Source organism: Stegostoma tigrinum, chromosome 29, assembly GCF_030684315.1.
Source record: "Stegostoma tigrinum isolate sSteTig4 chromosome 29, sSteTig4.hap1, whole genome shotgun sequence".
Classification (NCBI taxonomy): domain Eukaryota; kingdom Metazoa; phylum Chordata; class Chondrichthyes; order Orectolobiformes; family Stegostomatidae; genus Stegostoma; species Stegostoma tigrinum.
Window position 1 is genome coordinate 37,725,487 of NC_081382.1, and position 24,800 is coordinate 37,750,286.

At 43.3% G+C, this 24,800-nt stretch overlaps 1 protein-coding gene across 6 annotated transcripts in view; it reads left to right on the plus strand.

Moving 5' to 3' along the window:
* kcnt1b (potassium sodium-activated channel subfamily T member 1b) overlaps positions 1-24,800 on the plus strand; it is a 406,769-nt gene that overhangs the window by 352,808 nt on the left and 29,161 nt on the right. For all 6 annotated transcript variants that reach the window (XM_048559135.2, XM_048559137.2, XM_048559136.2 and 3 more), the window contains 9 exons: positions 3,384-3,489; positions 5,897-6,069; positions 9,103-9,174; positions 10,126-10,260; positions 16,686-16,797; positions 18,691-18,792; positions 19,812-19,895; positions 22,220-22,348; positions 24,356-24,653. In XM_048559135.2, the coding sequence (XP_048415092.1) occupies positions 3,384-3,489; positions 5,897-6,069; positions 9,103-9,174; positions 10,126-10,260; positions 16,686-16,797; positions 18,691-18,792; positions 19,812-19,895; positions 22,220-22,348; positions 24,356-24,653 (1,211 nt within the window). The remainder of the gene's footprint in view (positions 1-3,383; positions 3,490-5,896; positions 6,070-9,102; positions 9,175-10,125; positions 10,261-16,685; positions 16,798-18,690; positions 18,793-19,811; positions 19,896-22,219; positions 22,349-24,355; positions 24,654-24,800) is intronic.

Sequence of the window (24,800 nt, forward strand, 5' to 3'; positions counted from 1 at the left end):
CATTTCCACACTGTGTTATCTCGGACTCCAGCATCGGCTCTTACTATCTCAATAAATGTTGTGTTGTGTCAGAAACTAGAACATGGCAACATTTACAATTAGGGCGAGGCCAGCAAGTGATGAAATTAAGAAGGTTTTTGTTTAGAAGCACAAGGGCTGAGTGGTAATTTGGAACTTCTACCGTAACGCTGCAGGATGCTGGGTCAGTTGAAATCTTGGAGACAGGGATGTGTGGAATTTTGCAGCAGTAGAGGTAACTGAAAGATATGGAGCCAAGACAAGTAAATGCTATTGAGAAAGAGAGTAGTAGGAGGAAGTGAAGAGAGTAGAGGATCTTTAAAAACCTGCTCCTGTTCCTCTTCTCCCAAAGTCAAAATGTGATTGATCTAATACCCAGGAAGGAAAAGAAGCAACGCTCAGTGTTCTCTCAAATAAGGAAACATAATCCAGGAGAAATGTTTCAGTTCAGGACGCTAATGTTGGACAATGGTGGTTGATGAATACGGGGAACCTAAAGAATTAGCTTCCGATACTGAGCCCCTCAGATACTTACGCTCAGGTAGCTTATGAATCCAGGGGAATAGTATTCCTCAGTTTCTGACTGAACATCAGCCCTGTATTTCTGATCTTTGGCTCCCTGGTTTGAAGGGGAACAGGGTAGGTCAAGGGAGCTTGTGGAACCCATACTAGCTTTAACCAATGTGGTCGTCCACAAGGGGAGGCAGTTGGCAGCTGAGAGGGTCTTTTGGCACAACTGCCTGGCTCTCTAACCCAGCAACCCCTGTGCCTTGGTGTTCCCTGGTCTAGGGAGCACAGGGTGTTGGCTTGAGGTCTTCAGGAATCTGGGACTGGAGTGTAACAACAATCCTCGGATTATTATTTGAAACTGATTCCAAAGGGATTGGGGCTTCTCTCCCAGTAAGCCAGCAGAAAGAGCATTTTGCACCACTTTGCTTTTTTTATGGATAAATTGCAGTTGAATCAAAATCAGGGTAAGAAATCTCATGAAAGGGGAGGAGCTGCTCATATTTGTTGAGCATGTAAATACCTTGATTCACTGGAGCGTCACAATCCATTCTGTCTCTCTACCGTGGTCAGTTCAGCTTGGCCACACAGTCTATAAAGACAACAGTTTTGGAATGTTTCAGAGATAGTAGGAACTGCAGATGCTGGAGAATCTGAGATAACAAGGTGTAGAGCTGGATGAACACAGCAGGCCAAGCAGCATCAGAGGAGCAGGAAGGCTGACATTTCTGGCCTAGACCCTTCTTCAGAAAATGAAGAAGACCTGAAGAAGGGTCTAGGCCCGAAACATCAGCCTTCCTGCTCCTCCGATGCTGCTTGGCCTGCTGTGTTCATCCAGCTCTACACCTTGTTATCTCAGTATTGGAATTTACCCAATGTCTTATTGCTATTAGTTCTGAAACTTAATGAGGCGACTTGGTGCATTTTCATTTTATGATGGAGAACTCATCAATGGACACATTCTGCGAGTCAATCTATTGTTTTTCCCTTGGAACTGTTATCCTCTGAAAATTGCCAGTGTGTTTTGGATCTGTCCAGGTAACCCCACTAAGTTAACTCAATGGCACCATCTTGTGGTTGGAAGGATTCATCTTTTTGAGAGAAACTTTAACGCACAGGTATATAGGCCTCTCAATGATCTCAGAATGTCCCAAATCATTTTACGAGCAAATAAAGAAAACGCAAATGCCAACTTGTGCACAGAAAGCTCCCCCAGAAAGTGACTTTAAAAAAAAGAGAGAACTGTGAATGCTGGAAACCAGAAATCCAAAACAGAAAGTGCTGTAAAAATTCAGTAAGGTCTGGCAGCATTCAGAAATCAGAGTTAATGTTCGGGTCCAGTGACCTGCTCTGTAACCACACATTTACCAATGGCTAATCCACCTAACCTCCACATCCCTAGACACCACAGGACAATTTAGCATGGGCAATCCACCTAACCTGCACAACTGTGGACTCTGGAAGGAAACCTGAACATCCAGAGGAAACCCACACAGACACGGGGAGAACATGCAAACTCCACACAGATAGTCGCCCGAGGGTGGAATTGACCGCGGGTCCCTGACGCTGTGAGGCAGCAGAGCTAACCACTGAGCCATTGTAAGGGGAGCAGATGCCTGGGACCATCATAACATCACCATCTGCAAGCTCCCCTCCAAGCCACATACCATTGTTACTTGGAAATACGTCACTGTTCCTTCATCGTCACTGGGTCACACTGCTGTGATTCCCTCCCTAACAGCATTGTGGGGCCAACTACATGCCATGAACTATAGTGGTTCAAAAAGGCAGCTCACCATCACCTTCTCAAGGGTAATAAATGCTGGGCTAGCCAGCGAAACCCACATGCCACAAATGACTTTTTTTTAAAACCTCACTGTATGCAAAACAGCAGCTATATTACCTACTTTACAATAATCTCTGGAGATATTTGACTATAGAATGCTTTGACATGTTAGGTGGTTGTGAAAAGTGCTATATAAATGCAAATCTTACTTTTTTTTTGGGAAGCCTTGCTTTGCTATTCTGAAAGCCAGCACTTTCAAGACACCACACTTCCTCAGCCTCACAATGAAGTGTCAGCCTAGTTATACACTTAGTTCCTAGACTGAGACTTGGATCCACAATTTCCAATGGAAAACACTGCTTGAGTTTGAACAGCAATGTTGTCATGGAGAGATTTGTGCCTCTTATAGTTTCAAATGTAAAGGTTAGTTTGATTCATCACATACAGGGGTAGGTGATGGCTTAATGATATCATTGTGAGACTATTAATCTGGAGACCCAGGTAATGTCCTGGGGACCTGGATTCAAATCTTGACACGGCAGATGGTGGAGTATAAATTCAACAAAAATCTGAAATTAAAAATCTAATGATGGCCATGAAAAATGTACTTCGTTCACTAATGTCCCTCAAGGAAGGAAATTGCCATTATAATCTGGTCTGGCCTACGTGTGACTCCAGATCCTTGGCAGTGCGGGGGTTAACTCTTAACTACCCTGTGGGCAATTAGGGATGGGTAATAAATGCTGGCCTACCCTCATCTTGTAAATGAATGAAACAAAACCTGCACAAAATAGTAACTTCATCCTTCAGCGACAAGACATTGCAGTAATTAAATCAACTCTCAGCCCTATCTCTGTGCGTTGCCTTTTGTAAAGGGTGGAATTTTTAACTTTGTTGAAGGCCTACAGGCAGTAATGACTTGATCCATCACACAATTTCAGTTCTGTCCAATGGCTGTATTTTTAATCCCCAAGTAAGGTTTGCAATTCCATGAAAATGAACGGAGGAAACATTCCTGACCAATTCAGATTGTGTTGCCGTGAACTTAGCCATGTATTCTGTTTATATCTAGGTATGTGAAAGGATACCCTCCCAATTCTCCCTACATTGGAAGTTCTCCAACTCTCTGCCACCTTTTACCTGTGAAGGCTCCATTCTGCTGTCTCCGATTAGACAAGGTAAGTAACTTACAAGCACATAGCAGACAAAGCAGATTTTTCTCATTGCTCATTGGATAACCAGACACAGATTGCTGCAGGGTAATTGCAGGGTCGTACAGAGTATCTGTTTATCCTCAAGACAGCCACACTGCCCAGGATTATGGGTTCTTAACTTCTTAAAATATTTCTATATCCAGGTCCAAGTCAGTCAAACAGATAAGTAGCTTCTTATTTGGGAAAAGTCAGGCCAAAATCTTACGGTAGCTTGTTGGATTGTAAGTGGGAGCGAGTGTCAGGAATGTCCAGAGGTACTGATTTGTGCTCATACACAGGAATTGTCTGGGATGTTTAAACTTTTACTAGGCTGAATTCCACCTCCCAGGACCGTATGCATACGCCAACGCTGAGATCAGTTTCAGTGACGTGACATCTAACTGCATGCTTACCCAGGAAATGTTACATTGGTCAATATGTGGTTGAATTCAGACATTAGACAATGTAACTGAGTTGATTAGCCCAACCAACCCTATCCCCATCCTGACACACCCCAATCAACCCCCAAGACCCAATTTATCTCCCAACCCAGGTACCCTTCCCAACCCAACCATACCCCTCACTCAGGCCAATCATCCTACCTTTGCTCTGGCAGCTACCCCGTCAACTCAAATACCTTCTTGTCACCTCACCCAACCATCTCGCCAATCCACCTATCCATCTCACCAACTCACTCACCCACTCATGCACCTTCCAAGCACACAATCTCCTTCACCAAGAACAAGGAAGCAGCAGATGGAAGAGAGCAGCACATTTTGCAAGTTTCCGTTCAAATCATACACCAAGGTGACTTAGAACTACATTGCTGCTCCTTTGCTATTACTGGGTCAAAATCTTTCAACTCTCTTTCTAATGATACTGTGGGTGTAGCAGAAACCCAGTGGACTACTGCAGATCAAGAGGCTTGAGAGGGGAGTAGAGGCTGAAATCTACAACTCATTTAAAAGGATCTGGATAGGTGTTTCAAGAGCCATATCCTGCAGGGCTGCAAACCAAGTGCTGGAAAATGAGATTAGGCTGGGTGGCTCACCTTTCATCCAGCACAGATATGATGGGCTGAGTGGCCTCCCTCTGTGCTGTACACTTTGTATTATTCTATTGTAACATGAGATTTGAAGACACAAATGGCGTAAAAATCATGAAGCAGGGTATTTTTTTTTGTCCCACTGCATCAAGGCATTACAAACAGGGAGCGAGAAATTAAGGATGAACCTGGAAGTATTTACAATATGTACAGGAAATGAGCCTGTGAAGCATAATGGGATGACAATTCCTTTTATCTGTCTGCATCCCTCCCCACCAACTTCTGACAAAGTCTCCACAGAGATTCTGTTCAACTGCTCCTTTTGCCCTCTCTTACCATCGCCACGTACCTCTGCCACAATTCCCAATCTCCCCAGCTCAGTGCTCTCCCTCACTACCACCATCTGCTGCAGGAGGTCCCATTACACTCTTACCATCTTCACAAGGGCAATTGGAGCTAAACAACAAATGATGGCCTGGTTAGTGGCACGCACACCCTGGGAACAAATACGCTTAAAAATCATTTACAAGAATCTGAGAGATGCCGTAATTGTAGATCCCCATTATTTTCCTTTCACTTCATCAAACAACATTAATTTTTTTTAAGGTGATCGAAGGGAGGCTGCAGTTTGAGAGCAAAGAAATGGTATAACTGTAAGCAAGCCAAGACAGTCCAAAAATTACTTCACTCCGGATCCCTACCATCTGGCAAAAAGAGATAGAAGTTTACCTGTCAGTCAGTGCTAGTTTTATATCAGCCAAGTGTCTCGTTGAGAGTGAGAGAATAGTTATTCGATCAAAGATATCTTCCACATATGTCTGTTATAAAACTTCATCTGGAAACCGTTCAAAAGAATCCATGGTGTCACAGATAACAGTTCTCTGAAATCAAGAACATTCAGGACATGCCAATGAGTAATCTTTTAGGGAAGAATTGTGTGATATCTACCAGATGGTAAGACTGACGGGTGCTGTTGTGATGTGACTGTGTTGTGGAAGAGGTAACTCTGTGTTTGTTGTGGAGTGCGATGTCAATAGAACTGAAAAACAAAAGCCCACTCACCTCGAATGCAATGTTCATTACACCAAATGTATTAATCCTGTTTAAAAGAAGGCATTTTATTTGTTAGCACCTTTTGCATTGTCCCAAAGCACTTTACAGCCAATTAGATTATGGTGAAGTAGCCCTTGAGAATAGTGCTGTGTGATTTTTTTTACATCACATCAGCAGTGGATCCGTAATTTAACATATGATGTAGAACATGTTTACTGCCAGTTATTTGTTTTGTTCTGTTGTGTAGCTTTTATGAAAGAATTTTGCCTCATTTGTATTAACTGTTCTGTTCAGGGCTGTAGACACAACAGCTTCGAAGATGCAAAGGCTTACGGCTTCAAGAATAAACTGATCATTGTGTCTGTGGAGACAGCGGGCAACGGACTGTACAATTTTATTGTCCCCCTTCGAGCCTATTACAGGCCCCGGAGAGAGCTGAACCCCATTGTGCTGCTGCTTGATAACCCGTGAGTGCAAGCTTCCTTGGTTTATTCTGAGCCTTGCAAATGCAATTGAGGTTATTTTCCAACCAAACAGAAAGTATTACAAAGAATTCTGTCATTTCCACATGTGTCATCCTTACTGCGTGACAATCCTCCCACTCAGAATTGTACACAATCGTTCATTCATCAGCTAGTCAACAATGACAAGGGAACATAAACAGATGGATCAGATCAGTGGTAAATGGAATCTAACCTTGAGAAGGCAGGACAGTCTCTCAAAGAACCTCTTCTACATAGTATGATTCTATAAACAGTATATCACCAAAGTATGAATTTCGGTCCTGATTGTTAATTGTATGCTATGAAATAATCCTGCTGGCCACTGAATTCTGAAGTCTTTTATCAACCATTATTTGGAGAACAATTCACATTTTATTGGAATTCATTCATTCTCAGGTCACCTTCTTTGACCCAAGACTTTAATTGATGTCAAGCAAGCTATCTTATAAAAGAATCTCACATTGTAAACAGCTGCAAGGTGAACCAATTGACAAGTAGCAAGCAGTTATCAGTAATGACAGCCAGTTTGAGAAGAGCTAACCTCGATGGAGGATGCTGCCACTCTGCCAAAATAAATACTATTACCCTGCAGACCACAGGCGCAAAACATGATGTTTGTTTGAGTGGTTCAGAACTGGATGTACAGCTATTGATACACACATTCACTCACCTCATACTTCCATTACTTCTTTCAGGAACAAGAGAATATTGCCCTATTTTGAAGACCTATAATGTTTATGCGTTATGCATGCCATGTTGTTAGAAAGTCTGGATGCTTAAGTTATTTCGTGAAAGCATTTTATCGGTTTAGCTTAGTGGGAGGAAGGGATGGCCTAAATCTCGCCCACCTTTAGATTGAGGACTGAGTGTTTTCTCTGCGAACAAATCCCCAGCTGTCATTTTTTTGGTAAATTCAACCACTATTTCACCAAATGAATAATTTGTGGACAAATAGTAAAGGGCTATACGAGAAATTGGAGCTGGGTAGGCCATTCAGCCCCTTGACCCGACTGCACCATTCAATACAGTCATGGCTTATCTTGGGTTTCAACTCCTCTTTCCCGTCTGCTCCTCATGTCCTTGATTCCTCATGAGATATGGGCTCCCAACTGTGAGCGTGTGGGCAGAGGGATCAGGAAAACTCCCCAGAAATCTTCCAACTCAGAAATGGGGCATCGCACAATACGTCACCCTCTTTGGGCTTTGGGCTGGAGGGTTGCTGATGAGAGTGAGGTGTTGAGGGAAGACGAATCCCCTCCATCGCTAGACCCCTGCCCTTCTAGATCAGGCGACCGTCCATCTCACAGAGAGCGGCATGGTGGCTTAATAGTTAGCACTGGAGATAATGGGAACTGCAGATGCTGGAGAATCCGAGATAACAAAGTGTGGAGCTGGATGAACACAGCAGGCAAAGCAGCAGCTTAGGAGCACAAAAGTTGACGTTTTGGGCCTAGACCCTTCATCAGAAAAGGGGGAGGGGGAGAGGTATTTCAGAACATTAACTTTTGTGCTCCTAAGATGTTGCTTGGCCTGCTGTGTTCATCCAGCTCCACACTTTGTTATCTCAGTGGTTAGCACTGCTGCCTCACAGTGCTAGGGCTTTGAGTTCGATTCCACCCTCGGGCGATTGTCTGTGTGGATTCTGCACATTCTCCCTGCATCTGTGTCGGTTTGCTCCAGGTGCTCCGGTTTCCTCCTACAGTCCAAAGATTGACAGGTTAGGTTGGATAGCCCATGCTAAATTGCCCATGGTGTCCAGAGATGTGCAGGCTAGGTGGGTTAGCCGTGGGAAATGCAGTGTTACAGGTACAGGGTTAGGGTGGGGGAGGTGATGTGGTGCTGCATGGGATGCTCTTCGGAGGGTCAGTGTGGACTCAATGGGCCAAATGGCCTGCTTCCATTCTGTAGGGATTCTATAATTCTGGGTCTTCCCTCTCTATCACCTGTTCTTCCCTCACCTCCACCCCACCCTGGCTATCCCGACTGCTGCTGCCCAACCTCTTCCTGCCTGCTCCTGTGGATTCGACACTCAGACTTGTGGGACTGCTTGTAGTTCCAGCAGTGACCACTACTCCTGGTGGTGCTGTTGGGAACCACAGAGCTGCCAGCCAGTCTCTCTGTCCGAGGTGGGACATCCTCAGGGGTGAGAGTAGATGTCTCACCTTCAGCTGATTAACATACCATTGGAACATTAAGTAGCTGCTACCCATTGAACATTACCTATTGTCTATGAGGGTGCAGGGAAGATGGGTCATTGCTGAAATCACCACAGACCCAACTCCATCACTATTTGCAGGAATCTCTACATTCCAAAAACATGAAACAAGAAATTAACATCCTAGCTTGCTGCACTTGCTTTCCCCCTCCATCCACTGTTTGTCTGATTTGTTTTGCCTCTCTTAAATCACTCTCGTTGGTAATTGTCCTACTTTCATGACCATGTTTTCACGACACTTCTGTCCATCCTAGGTAATAATAAAAATCCTAACTCTGTACTGTTCTTAAATAACCGGTATTATCCTGTGTCCCGAGAGGATCTGTTTTCAAATGAGTGGGTAAACCGTAATGTTGTTTACCTATTTCTTAGAAATCCTCTGGCATAGGAAGTTTGTGTGCTGACAGAGATTGTTAATTTATTGACCTTTCAGATGGGGACATGGCTTCGACTACACTGGTGTTACAGACAGTGCAACAAAGAACTCGCCCACACCACCTCTACTATTCTCCCTGCCTTTCCCGCACACAAACCCAATGTGAGGGTAAAACGTTGTTGCAGATCAGGCCCCTTCCCCCTCAATCTTCACCCTGACAAAATATTTGTGGCCTCCAGTGGTGTTCTTTTCTAATTCAATCCAGTACTGCATCAGATTTGTCTCTGAGATTGAAAAATTTTAGCTCAGAGTTACAATAGTGTATATTTCTACACACTCAAATGTTTTGATTCAATGGATGGATGACTTTTGTGCAACATAATAATAGCTTTATGTTTATTTTCAGACCAGAGAATCACTTTTTGGAAGCTATCTGCTGTTTCCCAATGGTTTATTTCATGGTGGGATGTATTGATAAGTAAGTATCAATGTATTGTAGCAATCAATAAAGCCAGAACTCAACTATTTGATTACATTTGATCTTTCTTGGAAATTTTAAAGTGTGAAACCGTGGAGTGGAGTCCCATTACATGTAGTTGAATGTAGATTAGCTTTAGACCCTTCTTTGATGAATGTTCCTATCCTAAAATGTTGACACCAGAACGTAAGAGGGCTAGAGGGTTTTAAAACAATATTGCAGCTTCATTGGTGACCGTGATTTCAATTGCCTTTATCCCAAGCACTGAAGTGTCCTTCCTCTTCGCGTCCCTATCCTCCTTTAAGACATTGACTACACTCTACTTCTTCAACCAAGCTTTTAGTCATCTGGCCTAACATCTCATCTTGTGTGTTTTGGTGTCAAACTGTGTTTTGTAAAGGTCCTGCAAATTGTCTTGGGTTTTTTTTTACCCATGTTATAGGTGCTAAATTAAGATACATCGGTGTTGTTGAGCTAGAGGCTGGATGACTTTGGAAATCAAAAGCTGTAATGGAACTGAAGAACAAGGAGTTCAGTCCGTGTCTGAAGGGGAAAGGGAGGCCCATGTGTTGGGTGGGAACCTGGAGTAGAACTGTTTGTCACACTGATGCATTTTCTTGCTGCCGCTGCTCGTGAGTTTTATTTATTCATGAAAGGCATATGGACATTGGCTAATCCAACAATTATTAGCCCATCTCTAATTGCCCTTGAAAAGATGATGAACTATCTAATTGAACAGCTGCAGCCTATTGAGTTTCAGGACACTCACACTGCCATTAGGGAGGAAGTTCCAGAATTTTGACACAGTGGTAGCGAAGGAATGCCAATACATCTCCACATCAGATTGGTGCGTCACTCTTGGGGTTGGGGGGGAGCGATCTTGGGACGGTAGTTAAGCATATTTTTAACTCTTGGTGTCCACGTTTTTGTTTCCTCGGGCATATCCCTCAGCCTGGATAATCTACTGCAGTGTGGGATTATTTATGCTGATAACCTGGTGGTTGTGGACAAAGAGAGTACGATGAGCGCTGAGGAAGACTATATGGCTGATGCCAAGACTATTGTTAACGTTCAAACAATGTTCAGGTAAGCTCATTCCTACAGAAGAAGCCTGAATATCATAACTGGACAAATTGGTCCCTGTCTATCAAATAAATAGACTTTTCTCTTAACATTGTAAACGTTGTATAAATTGGCATTGATATAACAACTTTTAACAGTGATCTTCGGATGTCTCAAAGCATGTTACAATGAAGTGAGTATTTTTGAAAGGGTCGTCGCTGTTGTAAGATGATAACAATGCTAACATAATTCTTGACAGCAATTGGCAATGTGATGATGACCAGATAATCTGGTTCTATTGAGGTTGATTGAGGGGGTCAATATTGGCCAGGAAACTGCAGAGAATTCCTTCTACAAATGATTGCCGCTGCCTCTTTCACATTCACCTGAACGGGCAGACAAGATCTCAGTTTAATATCTCATTGGAAGGATGTCCCTCTGACAGTGCAGCACCCTTTCAATACAGGCCGGGAGTCCTTTATCTGTACATCCAAAAACCGAAAAGACTGACAAACTAGAGGTCTTTCGGAAGCAGAGTCAAAAGGACACGCTGAGTATAAGTGCTTTAGAAACAAACTTGACTTTTAAATTCCTTTGGGTGAGTTCAGGCCAAAAAAAAATGTGTTCAAATGGACCTGGAACTGTCTTTGCCTTTTAATCGGTTATTTCTAACTGGTCTGCTGCAATGACAATCCATCTTTCAGAGTGAAGGTTAGCGTCTGTGTTTATTTTGCTTTTAAGTGAAAGTGCAGTGGGAGCTGGACAAAACGATGAAGCCCTCCAGGTGCGGCTTTGAGTCATAGACATATACAACATGAAAACAGACCCTTCAGTCAAACTCATCCACGCTGACCAGATGTCCTCAATTAATCTGGTCTATTTGCCAACATTTGGCCCATATCCTTCTAAATCCTTCCTATGCATATACCCATCTGGATGCCTTTTAAATGTTGTTGTTGTACAAGTCTCCACCACTTCCCCTGGCAACCTACACACCACCTTCTGTGTGGAAATGTCGCCCCAAAGATCCCTTTTATATCTTAGCCCCTCTCACCTCAAACCTATGCCCTCTAGTTTTGGGCTCCCCTACCCTGAGAAAAATACCTCATCTATTCACCCTATCCATGCCCCTCTCTAAGGTCACACCTCAGCCTCCAACGCTTCAGGGAAAGTTGCCCCAGCCTCTCCCTATAGCCTCCAAACCGCCAACACTGCCAAAGACCTTGGTAAATCTTTTCTGCACCCCTTTCAAGTTTCACAACATCTTTCCTCTAGCAGAGAAACCAGAATTGAGAGCAGTGTTGCAAAAGTGGCCTAACCAATGTCCTGTACAGCCACAACATGACCTTCCAGCTCCTATACTCAATGCACTGGCCAATAAAGGCAAGCGTACCCAATGCCTTCTTCACCACCCTGTCTACCTGTGTCACCACCTTCAAAGATCTATGAGCCTGCACCCCGAGGCCTCTTTGGCAACTCTCCCACTGTTAAGTTTATAAATCCATTATGAAGTCTGCTTACAAGCTGTGCTATGAAGCTGCCCAAGAGAATCCAAAAACTGAAAATATCCTTTATCGGAAAACCAACTTAGGTTTTCAGATAAAGGATTCCTGACATGTACTGAACTTCATGCGCTCGAATTTCGTGGGGGTCCTGAATCAACAGCCTCCTGCCTGAATGGCCAGTTGGTCACAAATTGAACATTGGCAGAGGCATCCACAAGAGATTAAACAGGGATTTTTACTCGTTCACCCACTGCTGTCCAGTCAGCCAAGGGTACTGTTGGTGCAGACTGGCACTGACTCAGCAGTGAAGCTAAAATGGTCCAGGAATACACATATTTGTGGGTGTAACTACAGCATGAGGACTGGATCAGCTCAGAAAGGCAGCTCATCACCACCTTTGCAAATGGTAATTAAGGGCAGGCAATAGATGCTGGCACAGCTGGTGATGCCCATGTGCCATGAACAAATTTAAAAAAAACTGCTGCAGGCTAGCACACGTTATGAAAGTGTATGTTACCACAGGGAGGAAAGTGGACTGGGGAAAGGTTCTGAGATTCTGTTAACCCATTTCCCAGGAGAACTTTGCGAGAGGGCAAAATGCAGAAAGAGAAAAAGCACAGAACATTGACAATTTTTATGAAATGTATTCCCAGTGATATTTTTACTGTGTATACTTTCCACATGAGGAGCTACTTCCCTGATAGCTACTAGCTGTGTTATTAGTGTCAAGGACCCTTCGTTTTATGGAGACAAATAAAAGATGAGCGTTGGAAATTTCAGTTCAAATCATGAAATGTTGGAAATATGCAGCGGGTTCCCAGACAGAAAGGGATAATATCCGAGTTCTGATGAAGGAATTTTAACTCGGAGGCTGTCGGAATCCCTTGGGATTTTCTGGAATGTTCAGTTCTATCCATGAGTATTGGTGCCATTGGTTCGAAATGATAACATCAAAACGATACAATAAATGCCATATAATTTAAAAGCAGAGCACAAATATTATTGTTTGTCATCTGGGAAATAAATAAGAAACATATTAAACATTATACAGTCTAATTGCTTCTTGGATCGAAGTAATGTGAGCCGTTGTGGCGTCCGTATTGATGAATATGTAGTGTCTGTTCTGTCGGTCAGGGAGTCCGAGTTGCCATGGCAGCACTCATTTTTATAATGCCTGCTAGCCTGGAGCAGTTTTTTTATTTCATGGCTTCACTGGGCTGGGCCAGCATTTATTGCCTGTCCCTAGTTACCACTTGAAAAGGTGGTGGTGAGCTGCCTTTTTGAGCTGATGCAGTTCATCTGTTGTGGCTACACCCACACAAAGCCATTAAGGACAGAGTCCCAAGACTTTGACCCACCAACACTGAAGGAATGGAGATACATTCCCAAGTCAGGTGGGTGAGTGACTTGGAGGGGATCTTGCAGATGGTGGTGCCCCCATGTGCCTACTGCCCTTGTCCCTCCAGATGGTAGTGGTCGCTGGTTTGGAAGGTGCTGACTGAGGGTCTTTGGTGAATTTCTGCAGTGCATCTTGTAGATAGTATGCACTGCTGTTGCTGAGCATCGGTGGTGGAGGGAGTGAATGTTTGTGAATATGGTGCCAATCAAGCAGGCTGCTTTGTCCTGGATGGCGTCAAGCTTCTCGAGAGTTGTTGGAGCTGCACCCATCCAGGCAAGTGGGGAGTATTCCATCATACATCTGACTTGTGCCTTGCAGATGGTAGCAGGCTTTGGGCAGTCAGGAGGTGAGTTGTTTTCTCTGATACATCTTCATCCACAAAAGGCAGGGGAAGCAGAGCCCAGATGTTTATAAGGCAATGGTTGGTAGATTTAGATTAGATTAGATTCCCCTACAGTGTGGAAACAGGCCCTTTGGCCCAACAACGCCCCTTGGAGCATCCCACCCAGACCCATCCCCCTATAACCCACTCACCCCTGAACACTATGGGCAATTTGGCATGGCCAATCCACCTACCCTACACATCTCTGGACTGTGGGAGGAAACTGGAGCACACGGAGAAAACCCGCGCAGATATGGGGAGAATGTGCAAACTCCACACAGACAGTCACCCGAGGCTGGAATCGAACCCGGGTCCCTGGCGCTGTGAGGCTGCAGTGCTGACCACTGAGACACCGTGCCGCCCCTTTATGATAAGCAAGGCTGGGTGAAAGGATATTGGACATGGGCAGGGTTGAGTCATTAGATCAGCAATGAACTTATTGAATGGTAGAACATGCTCGAGGGGCCGAACAGCCTCCTCCTGCTCCTCTGGCAGGAGGAGAGGCAGGAATTAAATCACTGCGTCATTGCGAACTGTGTCATTTTTGTGGCAATAGTATTCTATTTGATGTCGGGAAAAAAATACACTCAAACAAAATAGAAATCAAATATTTCAGCTTCAGAAAATTAATTCAATGGACGTTCCGGTGAAGCAGTTTTAGTTCTGCCATTGACATCATTCTCGGGACGTCCCCTCGGATAGCAGAATCACGGAGCTATGTTGTAATATTGATTATCTTTCCACAAGGAACCAGTTGTTGTTTATTACATCTTCAGTGGTAGGCTGTTGTCATTGTCATAAGTCATAAGGTCACTCTCAGGTTCCACTTCACGAGAAAACACATGGCCAATTTGTCAGTCTTCCTGGAAATTTCACTTATCATCATCAGCAGCCACATCTTGGCCCTCAGTGCTGGGGTAGCGTAAGATGCAGGGTTTGGGAGCCGCAGAAAGATCAGAATCAAATTTGTGAGTAATTTTGAGTTATTTGTTTAAGTTTACAAAGAAGCAATTGTTCAGTTATGAGGTAGGATGCGTCTACAACCTACGAAAGGTGGGAGTGACCCACTGATGCCAGAAGGCGAATGGTCAGTTGGTATGCAGTGTCAATGATAACAGCTCATGATCCACTCACTTCTCCAGCTGAACTGTAGGTATCCAATCTCTTCCACCTGTCCTGTTCTCTCAGGACAGTGACTTCAAAGGAATTTGGGGATTTACATGTACATATTAATCAATTAAAACCTCCTAACTGATTAAAGATTTAATAACATCTTCAGTTTGTTTAGTATATCCTATAAGTGGTGAGAGCCTTTGATCCTTTTCTTATAAATTCTCTGTCTGATACTACCCCTCTCACTAATACCTGAAAAAGGAGTAAGACTGCAAAAGCTTGTGCTTAAAAATAAACCTGTTGAACTATAACCTGGTTAACAAAGTGTGGAGCTGGATGAACACAGCAGGCCAAGCAGCATCTCAGGAGCACAAAAGCTGGCGTTTCAGGCCTAGACCCTTCATCAGCTCTCTGATGAAGGGTCTAGGCCCGAAATGTCAGCTTTTGTGCTCCTTAGATGCTGCTTGGCCTGCTGTGTTCATCCAGCTTCACACTTTATTATCTTGGATTCTCCAGCATCTGCAGTTCCCATTATCTCTGAACTATAACCTGGTGTTGTGTGACTGCTGACCTTGTCCATCCCAGCCCAACACAATTGCCTCCATAATCTGATGAAGGTGACTACCTATTGAGGACTGCCCCACTGTTTCTGAGAACCTATTCACTTATTTTAAGAATGGGGGAGGGGGAAGGGAGCTGGGAAATAAATAAAGGGAGAGAAGGGGTGGGGCTGGGGAAGGTAGGTGGGATGGTGATAGGTGAGTGCAGGTAGGCAGTGGTGGGGATTAGTTAGAGAGGTGGGAGGGAGGGTTGATCATGGGATGAGGCTGGGGGTGGGGAGATTTTGAAACCGGTACTGGTTTCAAAATCTCCCCACCTCCTTGACCTGACACAACCTGTCCATCTTCTCTAAGATAATAAAATGTGAAGCTGGATGAACACAGCAGGCCCAGCAGCATCTCAGGAGCACAAAAGCTGATGTTTCTGATGAAGGGTCTAGGCCCGAAACGTCAGCTTTTGTGCTCCTGAGATGCTGCTGGGCCTGCTGTGTTCATCCAGCCTCACATTTTATTATCTTGGATTCTCCAGCATCTGCAGTTCCCTTTATCACTGTCCATCTTCTCTCCCACCTATCTACTCCTCCCACCACTGCCTACCTGCACTCACCTATCACCATCCCACCTACCTTCCCCAGCCCCACCCCACCCCTCTCAAGTTATTTCCCAGCTCCCTACCCCTTTCCCATTTCTGAAGAAGGGTCTTGATCCAAAGCGCCAGCTTTCCTGCTCCTCTGATGCTGCCTGGCCTGCTGTGTTCCTCCAGCTCCACGCTGTGTTATCTCAGATTCCAGCATCTGCAGTTCTTACTAGCTCGTTTATTTTAACCCTAGTCTACTTCATGTCAACCATTTGCTTCAACTTTTCTAACTAGCCTATATAAGACAGGTACTCAAAATCTTATCATGGCTACATCCCTTGCTGTCCCTCTCCTAGCTCAAGATCAGCTTTGTAGATTTAGTCATGCTGAGGGTCATTTCCAGACCCGTTATAAACAGCTCCCCCAATAAGGAGATGCAACCCTCCCAATTTATGAGTGTCAACATGGAAACCATGAGAGCTTAACAATTCTGGGGGATGGTTTTATGTATATTTCCAGAAAAAGAAATCAGCTTTTCTACTGAAGAGGTGTTATGCAATGCTTATCCATTCTAAATAAGGGTTGCTAGATATTTGCTAAACATTTTCAGAGATGTCTTTAGACACCTCTGGAGCAGGTGGGACTTCAACCTAGATCTCTTTTGCTCAGAGGCAGAACACTACCACTGCGCCACAACAGCTGAGTAAATGTTTCTATACCCTTGTTAAAAAGTATCATGTATTAACGCCCCCATTTCTCACAGTGGTCGTGGTCAGAACTAACAAACTTGCTTGGATCACTGACTTTTTCTGCGTCCTAAAACAGTCGAGGGGTGAGAAAATCAGAAGTGATTAAGGTTTTCTTCCCATGATTAACTATACTTGCATGTTTCTTGTTGTATTCCATTTCTCAGGTTGTTCCCCAGTCTCAGTATCATCACTGAATTGACTCACCCATCAAATATGAGGTTCATGCAGTTCCGAGCCAAGGACTGTTATTCACTTGCACTCTCCAAATTAGAAAAGGTAACTTATTTATTTCTCAAATTTAAGGTAATTCTCAAATTTCAAGAAAGAGATGGGTAGAGCTCTTAAAGATAGTGGAATCAAGAGTTATGGGGATAAGGCAGGAACAGGATACTGATTGTGGATGATCAGCCATGATCATAATGCATGGTGGTGCTGGCTCGAAGGGCCGAATGGCCTACTCCAGCACCTGTTGTCTATTGTCTATTGTAAAGTGCAGGTGAAATGCTTCACCTCTAATGCAATAGCAAGATCAATCAGTTTCCCATTTAGGAAGACCTATTTGAGATGGATGTGTAATAAATTTCAAGAGCTTTAATATGATTTCGCTGGTTTAGCATCACCTCCTCCACTTAGTTTCTTTCATCATTGTACTTAGATGGGACAGGACCAGAATGGGTTTTCCTTAGATGCCTGGTTGCCATGGTTACATCTGTCCTGAGCATAACAATTGGAAAGAAAAATAATTGTGATAAACCTACACTCTTCATACAGATTACAAAAGGACTGTCCTTGGGCCAATGTTTAAAGACCAGCTGTGCCCGGTATTGAGAGATTTTTATCCAAATTGAAATGATAGACGTAGCAGTCTCCTTTGATGTCATAATGTTCTGTTCTGTGTGGAAAATTTAAAGGAATTTCAGAAAACAGCTAAAATATTAATGGATTATCAGGCATTTTCTGAAAATACTGATATGATTGTGTGACTTCCTGTAGCAGGTTTTTATAGGCAATGTCACTGCTCAGACAAAATCCATCCCATAATATTTTATTTGTAGGTAGCAACAGCAACAATTTGAGAGCAAATGTGTAAATACAGAAGAATGTAAAAAAATTCTCAAGGCGCTGATCTGATGATTTTGAGAGCTCAGTCTGAGATTCTTTCCATTACAGATTTTCCCATATTCTACACTAGAGAATGAACCAAGCATGGAGTATAGGATGGGGTAGTTCAAGGTTAAAACTCTGCCCTTAAGTATTTACAAATCCCAATGGGATGAATATCGCAAGCACAGTGTTCATGGTTTTCCCATATGGTAGCTCACACACGGGTTGTAACCACTAGAAAGAGACATTTCTGCTGTACAGTAACCAGTTGCAACTCTGCCCTAGCAGGTTTTCTGGTTGATGAGCAGATGTTACCTGCACTATCTCAATACTTAATCAACAATTATATTCCCCGATTTTTGCTGAGAAAATGACAAATTTTGTTTTGCACTCATCAGGACAGTTCACAAGAATATCCGTTTTAAGTGTAGAGTCACATGTGTATTTTCTGGGAGGAAAGCGCTGATTAGTTGGCAAGTGTTTAGTACAGGTGCTGCAAAGGAAATTGCACCTGTTGATGATGATTAACAAGCAACTGACAAGCTGGGACTGTTCACCATTGAAATAAATAAGTCTGGGAGGAGATTTGATAGTGGGTTCCAAAAGCATGAGCAGGCTGGTAGAGTAGATTGGAAAATGTTGTTCCCACTCATAAAAGATAAAAGAACCAGGGAGCATATATTTAAAGTGAGGCGCAAATGGGGTGATGTGAAAAAAGTCTTTTTTCACACAGCATGTGTTTGGGGTCTGGAATGCACTGCCTGGAATTATGGCAGAGGTAGGTTCATTTGAAGCATTCACAAGGGCATTGGAGGATTATTTGGTTATGGGCAAAAGGCAGAATATTGGTCGTAGGTATTAATAATGGGCCAGATGGCCAAATCCCGTGCTGTAACAATTCTGTGAAAATGTTTCCATTTTAAACCAGGCAAGTTGAATTTGATTGGTCAAAGTATTGCGGTGAACCAATGATTGGCCATCACCTATTTTATTGAATTGAAGTAGGTGCAGTATATGTACATGCTGTGTCTCCATTTCATTTCATGTTTTTTTTCCACCTTACAGAAGGAGCGTGAGAAAGGCTCAAATTTGGCATTCATGTTCCGACTTCCCTTTGCTGCTGGAAGAGTGTTCAGTATCAGCATGTTAGACACACTGTTGTACCAGGTGTGTAGCATGCTCACTGAATATTACTGTCTTTTACATTGTAACCTAGTAGACGGTGATGTATGGACAAAAATGAACATGTTCGCTGGCACACAGGCCACAAGCGAGGGTTCACTTTCTGCAGAAATCGAACGTTGATGAGAGTTGTTATGGACTGAGCAGCATGCTTGCAATTTCTCCCATGTTTCAGCTATATGGAGTAACTCAAAAAAAACTGGGGTTGTCCTCTTTCAAGCAGGGAATGTTAAAGAGATATTTAACAGACTCAGCTGACTGGCAGTAGGATCAGACACCAGAGGATGTGGATGACATAATAATTGGGATGGAAAGGGGCTCAATGATGAGGATATTTTGTTTTCTCAGCAACAAGTTCTATTCATGAAAGCCTGAAAGAATGGTGGAGGCAAATGTATAACCAGATTCTTGTAAATCATGAGCCCTGACATCTGGAAGAGAGCAGACACCAGCCGAAAATGAGCATGTGAAGGGAGAGGACTTAGGTATTAACACAGCACAGCTGTATGTGATAAACTACTGTATACAGATGTAGATAAAGGACAGTCACAGTACATAGGAGTTAATTCAGTGATTAGGAGCCACCAGCCTTGGAGACAGCAAATGTGCAGATACGCTCGGCCTGAGATACTCCAAATCAGTATCTCAATGTGCAGATAGATTCAAGCACGAGACAAACCTGCAATTTCAATAACTTTCCGTACAGAAATGAATGTAGACCTGAAAAGATCAGACAGGTGGGGCTAATTGTATCATAGTTCCCAAACAGACAGCATAAGCAACGTGGGGCGAATGGTCCCTTGCTGTGCTGCCTGTTTGAATGAAGAATTCCCAGTTTCTGACACCACTTGGGCAGGTTAGTATTGACAGAGAATGGAAATTGTTCGAGTTGATCGGGTTGATTGAGGTGGACAATGCTAAAGTGATCATGCCTATGTTTACCTGATGTGGCTGGTGCTTATAAAGGGTGACAATTGTTTAATCTTTCCTATTTTCCTCGCTAGTCCTTTGTTAAAGATTACATGATCCCAATCGCCCGGTTATTACTGGGACTTGACACTACGCCAGGCTCTGGTTACCTTTGTGCTGTAAGTACTTGAAACACCCACATACCTTCTGAAAGTTAAAGTTTAGTGTTCATAAATGTGTTTTGTTTTGTTACCTTGTTTGCAGGGATGAAGATAAAATGAAATATTCGTCATTTCGCAAGTGTTATTGTGTACAAGCTGGGCAATTCCTTTCACTGTGTTTTAAAATACTGTTCAGTTGCTTGCTTGCTTTCTCTCTCTCTCTCTCTCTCTCTGTGTCTGGATGGGTTGAAAACAAGGAGACACTGACTGAAGACTTGAGAAAGGCCCTTCTTTGGGTAGCAAGTGGTTAAGATCTGGAATGCACTGCTTGGAAAGGTGTTGATGCAGTCGGGGCTTTGTAAAGAGAAACTAGTTAGACTCATGAAGAGAGAAGATTTGCAGGGCTGTAAGGAAGAGTAGTGGGGTGGGTCTTACAGAGGGCCAGCATGGGCTCAGATGGTTAAATGAGTATTCAGTATTCTGTAATACAGGCACTCAATACTGAATGGGGTAGAAGGAACTGCAGATGCTGGAGACTCTGAGATAACAAGGTGTACAGCCGGATGAACACAACAGGCCAAGCAGCGTCAGAGGAGCAGGAAAGCTGACGTTTCGGGTCTAGATCCTTCTTCAGAAAAAAAAAGGGTCTGCTGAAGTCTAGATCCGAAACATCAGTTTTCCTGCTCCTCTGATGTTGCTTGGCCTGCTGTGTTCATCCAGCTCTCTGCCTACTGAATGATCCATTCCTTGCAAAATTCAAAACTCTGTTATTAAAGAACTACTTCAGATGGGATCCTCCTACTTATGTTGCCATATGGTGCTGAGACAAACAGCCTTGAGCTGTGAGTGTCTGGAGGCCTGAAACCATTTTGCTGATGTCTCAATTGGCTTTGTTAAGGTATAGGCTTGCAAACATAAGGGTGCTGACTCAACGGGAAACATCTAAATAGGAGAAGGTGAACAAGTTGCAAGGGAACAATGCCTGTCAGAAAACTCAGAAAAAGTAATTAGCAGAACAAAGCAGTACCCAAATGCAATATATACATAAAAGGATTGAATAATGAGAGGCTTTATTGTATTTAGGACCTTCATATTTTTATGCTTAATTTGCATGTCTATATATGTGTGTGTGTGTGTGTGTGTGTAATTTAATAAATATATGAATCACACTTTAGAATAACTATTCAAGAGCAGAACAAGCCCTTTTTTAAAAGGTTAATTCATATCTTTCATCACTATCATGGATTGTGGATGTCACTGTATAGGCCAGTATTTATTGCTCATTCCAAAATACACCCACAGTGCTGTTAGGGTGGAGTTCCAGTATTTTGACCCAGCAACAGTGATATAGTTCCGAGTCAGGGTGGTGTGCAGCTTGGAAGGGAATGTAGAGCAGATCGGGGCCAAGTGGTAATCTTATTAGGCTTGTAATTCTGAGGCTGTGGTTAATGCTTTGGGATCATGGCTTCAAATTGCACCACAAGAAGTGGTAAGGATTTAATCACAGCAAATCAGGAATTAAACACTTGTCCAGTGGTAGTTGTCACCTGTTGTAAGTACCAACAGGTTCCCTAATGTCATCTTTATCTAGTTCGGCCTACATGTGATTCCAGATTCACAGCAATGTTGTTGACTTTCACTGTACTCTGAAATGGCAAAGTAAATCGCTCAGTTGTTTCTAACTGCTGCAAAGTCCATCCCTTTTGGGATCATTAACCTTGCACTCTCATCATATTGAGCTTATCTCTCCAACACTAAAGAAGATTTTAGGAGTCAGAAATTAAAAACAGGAAATTCTCAGCAGTTCAGAGCATCCATGGAGAGAGATAATCGCACTTATCATTTCAACTTAATGGTCTTAAATTAGAATTATCTCTACAATTGTCTCTTGAACTCTTTCATAATGTCCACCACACTGACTGTCCGAGCTCAAGGGCTCCACAATTAAAAATTATATCTTAACTTTCCACCTTCTCTCATGATTCATCTTCCCTGACATTTGGACTCTTAGCCATAAATAAGTCAAATTGCTGGTTAACTGTTAATGGTCTTCCATCAGTTAAATATACAATTAGAGCACAAACTTTCCCAAAGATAAACAATTTTACCAAGACAAACCTCCTACTAACCCAGTATTTAACGCACATTCCAACAGATATTTGTTTTCCAAAACAGTTCTTGACAGGACCCTCAAGGAACTTACTGCTTTGAAATCTATCAACCCCTGAGATCATTGGGGTTTGAGAGTCTGTTCCCAGTAATGTGTGGTCTACAATGCTTTCTATCCTTTATTGATATAATTTCTTACCTCACTCATAATATTGCTTGCCTTTTTTTCTTAGATGAAGATCACAGAGGATGACTTGTGGATCCGAACATACGGCCGACTCTTTCAAAAGCTATGTTCTTCCAGTGCAGAAATTCCAATCGGGATTTACAGAACAGAGTCACACATGTTTTCCACATCTGAGGTGGGGGCCCATTCTCATTTTGCTCTTTGTCCAATCTCTTAGTGCCTCAACCAACATCACTAAAGTAGATTAGAGTCATAGAGTCATAGAACAGTGCACCATGGAAACAGACCCTTCTGTGCAACTTGTCCATGCTGTCCAGATATCCAAATTAACCTAAACCCATTTGCCAGCCCTCAGGCCGCCCTCAGCCTCTGACACTCCCGGGAAAATAGCCCCAGCCTATTCAGCCTCTCCCTGTAGCTCAAACCCTCCAACCCTGGCAACATCGGTGTAAACATTTTCTGAACCCTTTCAACATTCTTCCTACAGCTGCGAGACAAGAATTGAACACAACATTACCTGGTTATTTTCATATTGTTGTTTGTGGGATCTCTCTGTGCACACATTGACAGCCCCATTTTCCATTTTACAATAGTGTCCACTCCACAAACATATTTCCTTGGCTGTAACCTGCTTTGGAATGTCCTGAGACCATGAAAGATGCAATATAGATACATTTTCTTCTAACTTACATGCATTCCTCACCAGAGATAAAGGGATGGCACCTTAGTAAAGACCTGTTCAACAATACTGTACAAATTGGTCATTATAAGGTGATTGGGAGGATGTAGTGTGACTTCCGCTCCAATTCTTTCTGCCCACATGTGCATGACACAAGATCATGGCTAGCAGCTCTGATTGATTCCATCGCTGTGATGTGACCTCTGTGTGCACATCCTACCACTGAATGTCATTGTACAATGTTGGTCAAATCTACTAAGTTATGCACTCTTCCTCTGGTGTATGTTCGTATGTTTTCTTGGCATAGGAGAGGAAATGATGGGGCTCAACAATTGTCAATATCTTTAGTAACAAACTAGTGGAAGTCTTGTAGGACTTGAGTAAAGTCCCTGGCTCTGAACTGGAAACTTTGAGTTCAAATCTTAAACCAGGACCCTACAGATAATGGGAACTGCAGATGCTGGAGAATCCAAGAGAACAAAGTGTGTAGCTGGATGAACACAGCAGGCCAAGCAGCATCTTAGGAGCACAAAAGCTGACGTTTCGGGCCTAGACCCTTCATCCCACAAATGTCAGCGTTTGTGCTCCCTAAGATGCTGCTTGGCCTGCTGTGTTCATCCAGCTCCACACTTTGTTATCTTAAACCAGGACCCTATTGGCTGCAGGAAGTGTTTTGTAATATGGCCAAACTTGTTAACCTATGGGTTTAATGTCAGACATTAAGAGTAAGGGAGTTTTCTGGTCAACTCCCCTGACAGCTTGTGGCCCATACCTTCTTTCTGTTATTAGGAGCCTAACATTCCCTGAGGCATCAATTGCTAAAACCTTTCAATAGTTGATAGATTTATTAAGGGATATTACAACTCCAAGAGGGTCGGCGCGGTGGCTCAGTGGTTAGTGCTGCTGCCTCACAGCTCCAGTGACCTGGGTTCGATTCCACCTCCAGGTGACTGCCTGCGTGGAGTTTGCACATTCTCCCCGTGTCTGCATGAGTTTCTTCCTGGTGCTCCGGTTTCCTCCCACAGTCCAAAGATGTGCAGGCGAGGTGGATTGGCCATGAGAAATTGCCCCATAGTGTCCAGGGATGTGTAGATTAAGTGGGTTATGGGGAATGGGTCTGGGTGGGATGTCCAAGGGTCAGTGTGGACTTGCTGGGCCGAAGGGCCTGTTTCCACACTGTAGAGATTCTGTGGATACCCTGCCAAAGCCGATGGCAAACCATTTTGTTCATTAGCATGGATCAATCCAATGGTGCAACTCTTTGAGAAAGAAGGCAGAAAACAACGAACTGTTGTGAAAGGCTCAGAAAAAGTTCTGATGACTACATTTTCTTTAGAAATGTATTTAATGTGCACTTTTGCAACAGCAAGGCAATTTTGTGTTGATTTCCAAGATTCGTTCGGTTTTAGTCATTTACACGGCTAACTTAGATACGTGAGGTTTGTGTAACTGTGTGACAGGTTAGGGAATTGTATTTTTTTTCACACATCTCCTTTCTCTCAGTCTCAGATCTCAATCAACGTTGAGGATGGGGAAGACGTGAAAGATGTGAAAGACCCTTGGGCTGGCAAGTGTCATCGGAACTCCACTTCAAGCGACCAATCAGAGCACCCATTGCTGAGGCGCAAAAGCAGGCAGTGGGCACGCAGACTGAGTAGGAAAGGGAACAGGCAGACCAGTAAAACAGATGAAAAGATCAACCAACAGAGACAGGACCTATATCATCGATCAGAAAGGCAAGAGCTGTCAGAACTGGTGAAAAACAGAATGAAGCACTTGGGTTTGCCCACAATAGGATACGGTGTGTGTTGTCTTCCTTTTCTATATATATATATACACACATATATAAAAAATTGAATAAGTTATCATTTTGGCATGCAAAATATTACAAGATTATGTTAGTTTAGCAAAAATGTACAAGTCAAAATATGGCTTGCTTAATACAACA